This window comes from Nesoenas mayeri (assembly GCF_963082525.1).
Source record: "Nesoenas mayeri genome assembly, chromosome: 5".
In the NCBI taxonomy this organism is placed as follows: Eukaryota; Metazoa; Chordata; class Aves; order Columbiformes; family Columbidae; genus Nesoenas; species Nesoenas mayeri.
This window is the reverse complement of record NC_137548.1, coordinates 49343510-49357934: the sequence shown is the minus strand read 5'-3', so window position 1 is coordinate 49357934 and position 14425 is coordinate 49343510. Positions and strand designations below refer to the sequence as shown.

Sequence of the window (14425 nt, the reverse complement as noted above, 5' to 3'; positions counted from 1 at the left end):
CATACAAATCAATCACTACCAGCTCTGGGATATCCGTGGGGCGGGGCGGGGCGGGGCGGGGCGGGGCGGGGCGGGGCGGGGCGGGGCGGGGCGGGGCGGGGCAGGGCAGGGCAGGGCAGGGCAGGGCAGGGCAGGGAAGGGAAGGGCAGGGAAGGGAAGGGCAGGGAAGGGCAGGGAAGGGAAGGGAAGGGAAGGGAAGGGAAGGGAAACCAGCCCTGCCCAGAAGTTATAGCTGCCCTCCCCGCCTCACTCCGCATTACAATGTCAGTTTCCAAGGCAGAAGGGAAATGGATAAGCCCCACCTCCAACCCGGGCCCTCAGTAGAGGGCACGTTTCTGCCGCTTTCCCCGGGCAATTCACCTTCCTCCATAGCTGGCGTCCGCCCTCCAGGGAGTGGGGGGAACAGACCTTTCACTGAGGCTAAACATGCGCCAGAGCGCGGCTTCCAGCTTCCCCCGCCCCCACCACCAGCGCGGCCGAGGGCTTCCGTTCACGGAAGCAGCAGTGTGCCTACACACAACCTGCGGATTTGGCTGGGGGCTATGGGGATTTTTTTGTTTGTTTTGTATTTAAAGTATAACTTCCCTTGGAAATTAGCTCGCATTACAAGGAGTAAAAAATTAACTAGGACCCTGGTACTGAGTAATAGGTTATTGTAATCCATGTAGAAGAGTGCTACTCGCCACTAGTAAGGCTGCACCTGGAGTACTGTGCCCAGTTCTGGGCTCCCCAGTATGAAAGGGACATACTGATGAGCGTTCAAAAAAGAGCTATGAAGATGATTAAGGGGCTGGACTATCTCTCCTATAAGGAAAGGCTGAGAGAGCTGGGACTAGTTAGCCTGGAGATGAAGGGAGGGTGCAAAGAAGACAGGGTGCAAAGAAGACTGAGCCAAGCTCTTTCCTGTGGTGCCTGGTGACAGAGCAAGAGGCAATGGGCACAAACTGAAACGCAGGAGTCTCTCTCAGAACATCAGGGAACACTTCTTCACTGCGTGGGTGACCAAGCACTGGCACAGGTTGCACAGGGAGACTGTGGAGACTCTGTCCTTAGAGGTACTCAAAAAGCCATCTGGACATGGTATTGGGCAACCATCTGGTTGGGCCAGATGACCTCCAGCCATCCTTTCCAACCTCAACCATTCTGTGATTCTGTGAAACAGCTGGCTTCCAGCTTCTGGTCTTAGAGCCCTTACAACTCACTATGTAAATCTTGGAATTGTCACCCCAGTGCCATAAAGATTTCAGAGTTTAGAAAATGCACCACTACCTATGGCCATTTAAGACAGGTTTCCTTGAAAGCAGAAATGAACCTTAATTTTAAGATTATATATTAATGTCTTCATTTTTAGGAAATTGTGTTTTTTAAAAAAAACCCACAGCAACAAAAAATACCCAAAATAATTTCAAAGTACCCGTCATCCATGAAGTGCCATACTGTGGGAGATTTGAGGGATTTTCTTGAGGTTGTTGTATGGATGGGTTTCTATTAGATAGAGATTTATTTCTGAACTAGCCAAAGGAATCTCAAGGCCAGCCCGAAGGCTGAAAAACAGCAGTGAGACTCGGGCGCGTGGACAGCTCATGAACACAGACAATATCCAATCAGCTAATGCATGCTTGGAGCGTGGACGTGTGATCAAGAAATAACTGCATATATAAGGAGGCTTGTTTCTCTAATAAATGGCTTCACTTGAATTCATATTGGATTGTGTGGAGTCCACGAGTTTTCGCCCTCGCACCATACAGTTAATCCAAGAAGAAACCAGAATTGATTTTTCCTTCTGCTTTTGGTTACCAACTTCCACCCCATTGGCCTACATTGGTCTACAGCCATGAAAGTGAGGGAAAAACAAAACAGAAGAAAGAAACCTCATACTTTCTCCTCCTTCCTCAAAAGTTTAATCTAGCAGCTAATTTTTTTTTTATTCTAATACTTCCCAACAGGATTTAATCTCAGCCAGACCTGATTAATCCCATGCATCATGCACAACTACAGCAAATCTTCTAAGATGCATCTTACACTTGCCACCCTTAAAAACAGGCAAAGGGAAGAGGAGAAAAAACATCTCCAAATAAATCAGTATTTGCTGTGTTAAGAAATTTCCATACAGCATTTCTGTGCAGATTGAACGTATCAATTTACAACTTCAGTATCCAGCCTTGGTGGGAGATGTTTAAAATACAACCAGGGACTATTAGTATCTGAGAGATGAAGTGTGAAACTGAAACTGCTGTGATCATTGTTTTCTTTTATATAGTGAACGCTGCAATGCCCAGAAAAGCAAAAAGCTTAACACTTTTGTCTATTACAAAAACCAATTTGGTGGTATGTTGTTGTTTGGGGTTTTTTTTTTGTGTGTGTGGGTTTGTTCTGTTTTTTGGTTTAGTTTTTTAATAAAATAGCAATTCAAAAAACATCACATGAAAGGGTAAGAAAAATCCTCCTAAACTGTTTCAATGAGATTTCAAAGGACTTTTCAGATACTGGTATTCTTCAGATAAAACTAACTTTTTAACAGCGTTAACTTTCTGTGCATGAACTAGTTCTCCACTGCCTTACCATTCATATTCTATGGATTATTTACTGTAAAGATCAAACCAGTGCTATCCACTAGCTTGTAAACAGAACGTTTCACAGATACATTCCAGCGGTTATTTGGATCCCATGAAAAAGCTCATCTAAAGTAGGACCTATGTTGTTTCTTCTTTCTAGTGAACCTGAAAATTTTTTCATTAACACATTCCCTATTAAAACTAGCAAGACATGCCTAAATCACTGCTAAAATAAACTGAGTCTACAACTACCACCCCTAACAGGATCTAATAGCAATGATTTCACAAGTCCAGAAACAGCAGCAAGGGACCTGGGAAGAAAATACAAAAGATATTAAACATTGTACTAAGTAGTGGTAATTGTGAAATTTTATTTTATTATTTGAAGTCACAGAAGAGGGTAGAAAATACAGACAAATTGTTGGATGTAAATAACAAACCATAGATGTAGAGTAATTGAAAAAAAAAAAACATAAAGAAAACTAGTTGAAATTAATATATTTTATATGATAAAAGGATTGGTACAAAGGCTAAATTAGAACCACTATTTTCAGGGTCAGGCACACACTTCCTTAGTCCCTCAAAAAATCCAACCCTTAAAAAAATATTTAGTTTGGAACAGTGTTAATCCTGGATAATGGTAGCCTCTACATGCATTTAATGCTCTCCTAATTTCTGGCATGAAATAGCTGAAATAAGAAATTTGGAAAACGCACATTCAAGGTATTCCACTTCTACACTGCTACTTAATAAACAGGTCAATTTATTATCATCCAACCTGACTTCTAGCACCTATTCAACGCTAACTTTGAGTTGTTAAATCACTAATTGAGAATAAGTGACCAAAGGTTTTAGTAACAAATTAATAGTTTTTCTGGAATGTGAACATTTTACTTTATTATAAAGTACACTGTACTAGAAGGTGCATTCATATCTAATTTCAGTTATATTCCTGCAAGCAGTTTTGCTATATGTACATAATATTGAACATCAAGATTTATATTAACTATTTATTAATAACCTATATTTGCTGTGGATTTTTAAGATTTACATCCAAAAAGCATATGAATTTATTTACATACTGCTGACATTTTAAAGAAAATGAAATAAAATCTTGTCTGTTTAGGAATTATAATCTATCCCAAATTAAAAAAAAATACATTTAACACCACAAAATTTTTAAAACATTTACAATAAAAACCAGCTTTCTGTGCCAATTATACACTCCAAGAATGTAAATTGCATTGATAACTGCACTAACTACAATTAGACTTGAAACATCTAAATCCCAAGAGTCAGATCTAAACTTAAGGTTTCTTAAAGAAAATCCTACAAGGTAATATGCTCTAATGTTAATTTAAGCAGAGATTGTTCAGTGGTCAATTAAAGAACAAAGCAAACAAACAAAAACCAGTGCATTATTTCTGCAGCTCCAGAAGAACAGATCACTATAAAATCATTGCAGTAGTTTGATCAATGCCATGCCTGCCTGCCACAGTAAGGCTTATTTCAAAGTGTCCTTTCCCACACACCGTACCTAATCAAAGAATGAGTGGCTCTGGACAAGTCTTGTGAGGGTTCCTAGATTTATGTAAGCATGCATTTACTTAAGTATGTATCTGGGATCTTTGTGGTTTCCCACCTCAAACATACATGTATGGGTGTTTTAACACCTAGGCTGCAGGGAGTGCCAGAGCCTGCTTCTGCCAGGGGAGGGAGGCAGGCATTCCACCTGCATGAGGTGTGAACAGGTGGAACATCTGCTCGGCATGATGGTGAAACTTCAGGAGGACGTTGAGAGACTGAGGACCATCAAGGACTGTGAGAAGGAGATTGACTGGTGGAGTAACTCCCTGGCGTGACAACCAGAAAGACCCCAGGGAGATACCCCCAAAAGGTGATGGACCCCCACTCTGTCAAGCAGAGGGGGAAGACCTGGGACAGCCCCTGCCCTGTTGCTGTCAGGCAGAGGTGGGGGACCAAAAAGATGAGGAGGGTTGGAAGCAAGTTCTAGTTTGGCGTCACAGGTAAGCCCCCTCCCTACCTGCTTTGCTTCCCCAGCTGCCCCTCTGTAACAGGTTTGCAGCCCTGGATCTTGAAGAAGAGGTAGGTGAGCATGTGGTTGAAGGTCCACCTGTGAGGTCACATAGGAAGAGGCAGTTGACTCCACACCTCAAGACTGCCTCCAATAAGAAAGAAGGGTAATTGTAGTAGGCGATTCACTTCTGAGAGGGACAGAGGGCCCAATATGCAGAGTTGACTCTCATCACAGAGAAATGTGTAGTTTACCTGGGGCCTAGATAAGGGATATCACCAGGGCACTCCCCAACCTGGTGCACTCAACAGACTACTACCCACTGATGTTCTTCCAGACAGGTGGAGAGGAAACTGCAACCCATAGTTTGAGGGGAATGAAGAAAGACTTCAGGGCCTTGGGACAGTTGGCGAAAGAGTATGGTGCAAGTTATTTTCTCTTCCCTCCTTCCATTTTTGGGTGACAACATGGGATTGAGTAGAAGAATTCAGTCCATAAATGATTGGCTACAAAACTGGCGCTACAGGCAGGGCTTTGGGTTCTTTGATAACAGCTGGTTTTGTAAGATACCGATCCAGACAGTTATACATGGGAAGGGTTTATCTCACAGGGGCAAAAGGATGTTGGGACAGGAATTAGCAAGGCTCATTTGCAGAGCTTTAAACTAGATTTGAAGAGGGATGGGGTGGTGCTGTGGGGCAGCACTCTAGTATTGATGAAGACCAGGCGGCCTCCCACACCCCTAGAGTGAAATCAGTGTGTTCAGCTCGCTCCCTGAAATGCCTGTACACCAATGCACACAGCACGGGGAATAAGCAGGAGGAGTTCGAAACCTGTATTCAGTTAGGAGATCATGAACTAGTGGCAATTACAGAGACACGGTGCGACAGCTCACGTGACTGGAATGTGGTCATGGATGGCAACGTAAAGGGGCCCAAGACAGTTGGTTAGCATTCAGGGACTGCTTCTTCCAAGCTCAAGATCAGAGCATCCCAGCATGTAGGAAGTCAAGGAAGGGAGCCCAGAGACCTGCGTGGTTAAACAGGGAACTGCTGGGCAAACTCAAGTGGAAGAGGAGAGTTTACAGATCATGGAAGGAGGGGCTGGCCACTTGGGAAGAATATAAGTCTGTTGTCAGAGTATGTAGGGAGGCAACTAGGAAAGCTAAGGCCTCCTTAGAATTAAAACTTGCGAGAGGGGTCAAGGACAACAGAAAGAGCTTCTTCAAATACATGGCAGTTAAAACTAACTCTACAGGCGATGTAGGCCCACTGATGAATGAGGTGGGTGCCCTGATGACAGAAGATACAGAGAAGGTAGAGTTATTGTATGCCTTCTTTGTCTCTGTCTACCACTGCTGGAAGCTGTCTTGAGGAGCCCTATACCCCTGAGGCCCCAGAGGAATTTGGGACAATGGAGGAGTTTGCCTCAGTTGATAAGGACTGGGTTAAGGGACTAATTAAGCAATCTGGACATCCATAAATCCATGGGTCCTGATGGGATGCACCCACAGGTGCTGAGGGAGCTGGCTGAAATCATTGCTAGGCCACTCTCCCTTGTCTTTGCTAAGTTATGGGAAACAGAGATGTGGCTGAGGACTGGAGGAAAGCAAATGTCACTCCAGTCTTCAAAAAGGGCAAGAAGGAGGTCCCGGGTAACTAAAGACCGGTCAGCCTCACCTCCATCCCTGGAAAGGTCACGGAACAACTTATCCTTGGCACCATCTCAAGGCGTATCAAGGATAAGAGGGTCATTAGGGGCAGTCAACATGGCTTCACCAAGGGGAAGTCATGCATAACTAACCTCATAGCCTTTTATGAAGACATAACCAGGTGGATAGATGATGGCAGAGCAGCAGATGTGTCTATCTTGATTTCAGTAAAGCATTTGACACTGTCTCCCACAGCATCCTTGCAGCTAAACTGGACGATCGGGTAGTGAGGTGGACTATGAACTGGCTGAAGGAAAGAAGCCAGAGAGTTGTGGTCAATATGGCAGAGTCTAGTTGGAGGCCTGTATCTAGTGAAGTCCCTCAAGAGTCAGTACTGGGAGCAGTCCTATTCAATACACTCATCAATGACTTGGATGAGGGAATAGAGTGCACTGTCAGGAAGTTTGCTGATGACACCAAACTGGGAGGAGTGGCTGACACACCAGATGGCTGTGCTGCCATCCAGCAAGACGTAGACAGGCTGGAGATTTGGACAGGGAAAAAAATAATGAAATATAACAAGGGAAAGTGTAGAGTATTGCATGTGGGTAGAAACAACCCCAGGTTCCAGTATAAGATGGGGAATGACTGTTGGAGAGCAGTGTAGGGGAAAAGGACCTGGGGTCCTGGTGGACAGCGGGATGACCAGGAGCCAGCACTGTGTCCTGTGGCCAAGAAGGCCAATGGCATCCTGGGGTGTATTAGAAGGGTTAGTAGGTCAAGAGAGGTTCTCCTCCCCCTCTCTTCTGTGCTGGTGAGATCGCATCTGGAATATTGTGTCCAATTCTGGGCCCCTCAGTTCAAGAAGGACAGGGAACTGCTTGAGAGAGTCCAGCACAGAAGTACAGAAACGATTAAGGGAGTGGAGCATCTCCCTTTTGAGGAAAGGCTGAGGGAGCTGGGTCTGTTTAGCTTCGCAAAGGGTTTGACTGAGGGGTGACCTCATTAATGTTTGTAAATATGTAAAGGGTGAGTGTCACAAGGATGGAGCCAGGCTCTTCTCACTGACAACCACTGATAAGACAAGGGGCAGCGGGTGCAAACAGGGACATAGGAGGTCCTACCTAAATACAAGAAGAAACTTCTTCACAGTGAGGGTAACAGAACACTGGAACAGGCTGCCCAGGGAGGTTGTCAAGTCTCCTCCTCTGGGGATATTCAAAACCTGATTGGACACATTCCTGACTAACCTGATCTAGGTGTTCCTGCTATGGCAGGGGGATTGGATTAGATTTTGAGGTCCCTTCGAATCCCTAACACTCCTGCATTTCATAGGGACTGATATTTGCTATTTAAGATGGGAGCATTTAATTATAGCAAACACCTAACCACCATATGGCAACATTTAAATCTACTTATGCCACATAAACTTAACTTGTAATTTGAAAACTAGATCTACATTACTACTACTTCACCTCCTTTGCCACTAAGACAATGTAAAACCTACTCCCAGCATAAGCTTTTTTTCCTGGGTTTAGTATCTTTTTTTTAAGGCACTTGCATGAACAAGCATGCTGCTCCATTTATTTTTATGGAAATAAAATCATTGGTGCAGCAAACATGCTTGTAAGTAGTAAGAAAAAATGTGATACCTGCTAATTTTACTACCTGCTACATTCTACTACCTGATGCAGCACTATATGATGTTTGTTTGTTTGTTTGAAAAAAACAAAAGATTTCTACAACTTGGTATGTCAAGGTGGGTTATATCATGGATTTTTTTGTGTGTGTTTTACAGAAATTATAGTTTTTTAAAAAAGCCACAACAAAGCCCAATGAAGGTAAACAGCCACAAGTTTTGTCATTCATTGCATAAAGCAGCAGATACATTGAAGAATATTCTGCTATTAATACACAGCAAATCTAACTTTTTCTAGTATTTGAGTTTAAAACATTTTGTTTTCTTCCTTTGATTCTGGAATACAAGTAGATTAATTTTAAGTAAAAAAAAAGAGCAAGTGTATACAAATTAAGAGAAAACCACAGGAGTTAGAACATACATGACTTCATACAATTATACTGTATTTCATCCCTAGAAAGATACAAGATTTCTAAAGTCATCATTTCTGGAAATAAACTCTTCCAAACTATTGAAAAGAAAATAATGAAACATTTAATATACTTCTAAAGTTTTCATAGGTGATGAAGAAGATGTTGACTCAGTTTCTTTGCCAGCTACTGTTTGACAAACCTTGGTCTCACATTCACTGTTCAGAAGAGTTCTCATCCCAACAATAGGAGACTGCTTGGCACCAAAAGGCAAATCACTTGGTACAGTTTTTACTAAGATTAAATAAACCCATGATGTCAACCATTGCTTTTCGGATGTTTTTTCCAAAACGATGAGAATCCTTTAAAAACAAACAAAAAACAAAACCAAAGTTCATTTAGGCAAAAGAAGGAATCTTTTAACATTTGGTCATTCTGGAGCTTACAGAAACAGGACATGTATTTTACCATAAAATGAGGGATTTAAGCCACAAAAATTTTAATGCTATAAAATTTAAACCACATTTGTGGTATTACTGACTAATGAGTTCTTCATTATGCATTTGCTTTCCTACAAACAGAACTGAGATCATGTCCCTTTGCAATCAGAAGCACCTATAGCTTTCTGTTACTTTAAAATAGCTGTGTTTTAGCATTAAGATTTTATACAGGATTTTGCAAAAGGTAATTCTCGAAAAACAAAATAATGTTGAGAAAGTGTACAACTAATGGCCTAGAAGTACTGAAAGAGCAGAAAAATATTTTGTATTTGACTTCTATCAGAATCCTGAATCATTTACCATTGAGAAATTACATTGAAAATGAAAAAATCACAATTATCTAAGTGTAAACAAACCATGAACTTGTTTATTCTAAGTGTCAGATGAATAGTACAAGGGAGAAATTAAGATTACAAATACAAAGCATTAGCTACATTACAGGATATGCTGCCTTTTCTTTATGGACATTTGAATTGACTAGTAAGTAAAAAATATAGGGAAATTTCAAGTACAAGCTAACAGGCATCTAAAGAACAATTTGAACTGTCAAAAACCAAAGTTGTGTTTCCCAATCTTTAATGATTAACCAAAGGCACCAAGATCTCTCAGACAAGTTAAAGTCAAAAGAGGAAAACTAGTTCAGCTGAACAAACTCAGCACGTTTACTGAAGGCACAGAAATCTAAAGGGGAAAGATGAATTGAAACTCACTCAAAGCAGGCCTCTGCAAAATCAAGATATTGAACAGATGACATCTACTACATTCTAATAATGGGTGTTATTCTAATAGTTTTTTGATTAATTAAGTTTCTCAAGCAAAGATTACAACTTATGAGCCAGCTTCTTTCACCATTATTTAAACCAAGAAGATTTAAAGAATAAGCAGCACACATTTTACTTTGTCTTTACAACTGCAGCCAGAGACAAATCAAAGCAAAGGTGTAATAACAAAAAACAGGAGACACCCATCTTACTGTTATGGGAAAGATGTAAGTAATTTTTCATGAGTTCCAGGGAATTTGAGCTGGTGTAAATATGACCTTGGAACATATACTTTCTTTATGCTTCAAAGTATAAGTGAAATAGAATATGATTTCCTTGGTTCATAAAGCTATTACATATATATAATTGGAGACAAAAAGAAAAACCATACCCAACAAAATAGCCTATGTTGAGAATGAAAAAACACATTATAACTGTATGCTGCAAGTCCTATAAATTTTTTTTAGACAATGAGTAGAACAGTTTTATAAGCGGATATAAAAACAGATTTATTAAACCATAGCAAAGGACAGACCCTTACCGTGTCAGAACATGATATTTTGCTGGAGACATGGAAATGGATGGAATTTTCATCCAAGATAATATAAGAGACACCATAACCATCATCAGCCACCTAGGGGAAGAAGAGAAAAACAAGTTCTAAACTTTTTCTTTTTCCTTCCATTCCTAAATGATCTTATACATAATTCCACAATTCTTACTTTGCAGTTTTTAAATTAGTTGCAATTTCTCCTCAAGCAGAAATTAAGTTTCCACATTTAATACATAATTTCTGAAGACTGATTCCACTTAAGGAAACAGCTCTAGTCTCATATGAAGTGCAAAGAATTCATAGTTTCTGAATATATGTCTGTAATTTTTCCCAGCTTTAGTATTTTGAATAGAATACTTGTTCAAAGACCTTCTATCAAGGTCTAGTCCTAAGCAGCTATACAATTCCAGTGCTTAAGTAGAGAGAAATAAAATAGTTCAGTTTTATACCTAAACATCCTGTTTCATTGAATCACTCTGCAGATGTAAACATACACAAGTACATAAATATGGAGTATACAAGCCTTATATTATGAAAACTTGTCCAAAGTCATCCAACTCTACAGCAAATATATGATTCTAAACACCCATATCATGAGCAGAGCTCTGGTCTGATTTCAACACTAGCAGCATTAACTGTCTCAAGTTTCAGTCTGCTCTTATATTTAAAGAATAACTAGTAAACACAGACTATCCTGCTGCCACTCTCCTTCCTAAATCAAAGGATCACAACCTTCAAGCTCTCTGCTGCTAGGCAGCCTGACTGTCTTCTCTCCATTAGTGCTACAGGGCTATATTCTTATATTCTACAGAATGGTGGGGTTTTTGGTTGGTTGGTTGGTTTTTTGTTTGTCTGTTTTTTGTTTTTGTTGGGTTTTGTTTGTTTGGTTGGTTGGTTTTTGTTTGTTTGGTGTTTTCACTTTTTGTTTGTGTGGGTTTTTTTTTAAAAAAAAAAAACAACCAAACAAACAAACAATACATGGAAAGCCTGAGGTACTCAATCTCTGGGCTGCTTCAGCAAACCAAAGCACAGTTTTTGTAAGGATACAAGAAATGATGAAGGAAAATATATGCAGGGTTATTTGGAGAGGCAGACAACTGAAGGAAGGAAATTAAAGAAATGAAGAAATAGTAACAAGGCAGCAGTTAATGTAGCATTTGTAAAAACAGAAGGGAAAAACTGTTAGAAATTCATGCAGCCAAAAACCTATTGTATTGCCAGACCATACCTTTTTGGGGGTTTTTAAGTACTGACTTCATAATCTGCTGGAGCAAGCCAGTTTCTCATTAACAAGCAGTATTGCAAAAGATAGGCTTCCTTGATACTGCAATTTAAACTCATTCCAAATTCAAGAACTACTGAAAGCTGCTTCAGAAATATGAATATGTAAAGTAAAACCACCAAAGAAGCAACCTCTAGCGTGACAAAACAGCCAAAATACACTGTACTTGTCAATCCTAATTTCTTTGTGGCAAAGAACAGTCCTATGATCCCTCTCATGGTTCTTTCAAGATCAATGCTTTTCGAAAAAATCTGTTTTCAAGATTATTAATCCAGACTATAGCCACATAAAGTCTGCTTAGCAGATTTTTTTAAACTATGTTTTTTATCATTAATGGCCATATAAAAATCTGGTAAGATATTACACTACAGCAAGTCAGGAGCTTATAAAATCTCTAACAATACACTAGTTTCTTGAAAATCTACAGAAGCTGTAGAATGTGGTTTTATTATTATTATTATTTTACTATGACTTAGCCACTACTCAAGACTTAGGAGGGCAAGCAGAGCAATGTGAGTAACTTAGTTTGGAGGAAAGCATGAATGCATTTTTTAATTAATCAGGAAACATAAAGAACAAGTCAAGTATAATTACTTTTACAAATCTCAATCTTAAAGTCTAGTTTAAGTAATAAGGCATTTATCATTGTAATAACAGCCCGATGTACAGAAACTCTGGACACAGGTAATGTGATAGAAGTCCTCACTTCCTCAGATCTCTCTGCCATGGACCCCTGTACCATATTTGATAACTGTGCATTTCCTTAACAAAAATCCATTCTTGTAGTCGATATGAAAAAAAGGTGATGCAGATTTTTCTGAACACAGCCACATCATGGGAAAAAAACATTAAGATATTACAGATCTGAAATTTTTAGACTGGCATATTCAAAATAAAACTGTTTCGAAGTGGTACTTAGCAAACATACTGGTCCAAATCCTCCACCACAGGATAACATCTCAGGGTTCTTCTTTAGATCAATGTGTTGCTGTGGTGTCTGACTAGTTGACAGCCTCCAAGGCTCTGACAAAACCTTTATTAGATATGAAAGAGATTCAAACAAGTAAAATACACTGTTTAAGAACATGCAACTTTCTCAAAAGCTAGTCAAGATCACATTAGAAAGCACTCAAAGCAATATTAAGGATAACTTCCCATTTCGACTGAATGAAAAATTAAGAAGCTTAAAAGAAACAGCTACGCTTGTTCTGATATGCAAACCATTACCATATGAGGTTCTGATATCAACTCCTCAAAGAGAATAGAAGTTTTTTCAATAGAAATGCTATTTCAAAACCGATTAATCTGGTCTATAGCCTGGTAAATTCTGTATAACAAGTCTTGTTAACAACCATATTCAAATCCTGGTAAGATACTACATTAAGTTAGAAGCTTGTAAAATCTCTAACAATTCACACGTGTCTGGAAAGTTTGCAAAAAGTTGTTTTATTCTTGACTTAGCCACTACTCACATTTAGGAGGGCAAGCAGACAAATGTGAATAGGTTAGTTTGGAAGCAGAAAACATGAACAAGTGCAATATAATTACTTTTATAAAACCCAACCTTAAAATCTACTTTAAGTAATAAGCATTTGTCATGTAATACAGAGTGACATTAATGTTGTGCATTAACAAAAAAAAAATGCAACATATAATTCCTTTAACTCACAGTAACTTAAAGGAAAGTTATTTTGTCACAGTTGCAAAAGAACATTCTTCAGAGAAGGAACATAGGCTCTGTTGTACTGCCTTGAAAATACATAAAAAACCACAAGCAACCAATATTTTTTTGCAATACTGACTATACTTGCAATCCTTAACAATGCATATTATACTATAAAGCTCACAGAAAGCATTATTATAAAACAAAATGAAACTAACTTGTGATACACCAGCAGATGTTTAGTCATGCTCGCTAAACTCTTAGTTTTTTGTTTGTTTTGTTTTTTTTTTTTAGGAAAACCAGAGTTGTAGAAGTACGTAAGCAGATACCACAAAACACTAAGTAAAGAATGTAATCAATAGTTATCAATAAAAGTCACTTACTTCCTTAAGGAAAGGAGAATCTACAGCAAGGTACTTCGACACGACATAAAGGCAGAACAGATGGCGGTCAATGCCAGCACCAGTCATGGCAAGACGATATAAGTGCTGATGTTTGGCAGCAGCGAGCTGAAATAACTTAAGCTTATTTTCACTCTAACAATGAAGAAAAGAATGAAGAAAGATCAGTTAAGTGAACTGAGTTGAGGATGGAGTTGCAGAAGCTAGGTTCTCAAGGCTTAGGGGTCAAGTACAAGACAATGCATGCAACTAACCAATTACTAGTATCCTCTTGCTTTTCAACCTCATGTATTCAATTACAGATAGTAGCAAGTGTCAACTATTACTTGCTGTAAATACTGCATAATGAAACAGAATTTGTATTTTAAGTGTGATCTAACCTCAGAATCAAACACAATTACAACTCAAGATTGCTACATTATTGTATACTTAGTTTCTAGAGACACTGGCCTTAAAAAGTTGAAGAACAAATCTCAACATCATTTAAGAAAAGCTGGAGTGGCAATAGCCATTTTAGAAGACAGACTGACAACACTGAAGGTATTGGGGTCCATGAACAGTTTTGGGTGCCTCAATATAAGAAGGACATCAAACCCTTAGAGTGTGACCAGAGGAGAGTGACCAAGATGGTGAAAGGTCTCAAGGGCAAGACTCATGAGGAACAGCTGAGGTCACTTGGTTTGTTCAGCTTAGAGAAGAGAAGCTTGAGGAGTAACCTCATTGCAGTCTTACAGACGTCCTCAAAAGAGGAACAGTGGAGGTAGAAGTGCTGATCTTCTCTCTCTGGTAACCAGCTATAGGACATAAGGAAATGGTATGGAGCTGCATCAAGGGGAAGTTCACATTGGACATTAGGAAAAGGTTCTTCAATGAGAGGCTGGTCAGTCACTGGAACAGGCTCCCCAGGGAAGTGGTCAGGGCACCAAACCTGTCAGATTTAAAGGAGCACCTGGACAACACTCTTAGTCGTACAGC

At 39.7% G+C, this 14425-nt stretch overlaps 1 protein-coding gene across 5 annotated transcripts in view; it reads right to left on the bottom strand.

Moving 5' to 3' along the window:
* Window positions 1–2906: 2906 nt before the first annotated feature.
* CPT1A (carnitine palmitoyltransferase 1A) overlaps window positions 2907–14425 on the bottom strand; it is a 53995-nt gene continuing 42476 nt past the window's right edge. For all 5 annotated transcript variants that reach the window (XM_080345381.1, XM_080345384.1, XM_080345380.1 and 2 more), the window contains 4 exons: window positions 13433–13585; window positions 12315–12419; window positions 10093–10185; window positions 2907–8652 (listed from right to left, as the gene is read on the bottom strand). In XM_080345381.1, the coding sequence (XP_080201507.1) occupies window positions 8566–8652; window positions 10093–10185; window positions 12315–12419; window positions 13433–13585 (438 nt within the window). In that variant the 3' untranslated portion in view covers window positions 2907–8565. The remainder of the gene's footprint in view (window positions 8653–10092; window positions 10186–12314; window positions 12420–13432; window positions 13586–14425) is intronic.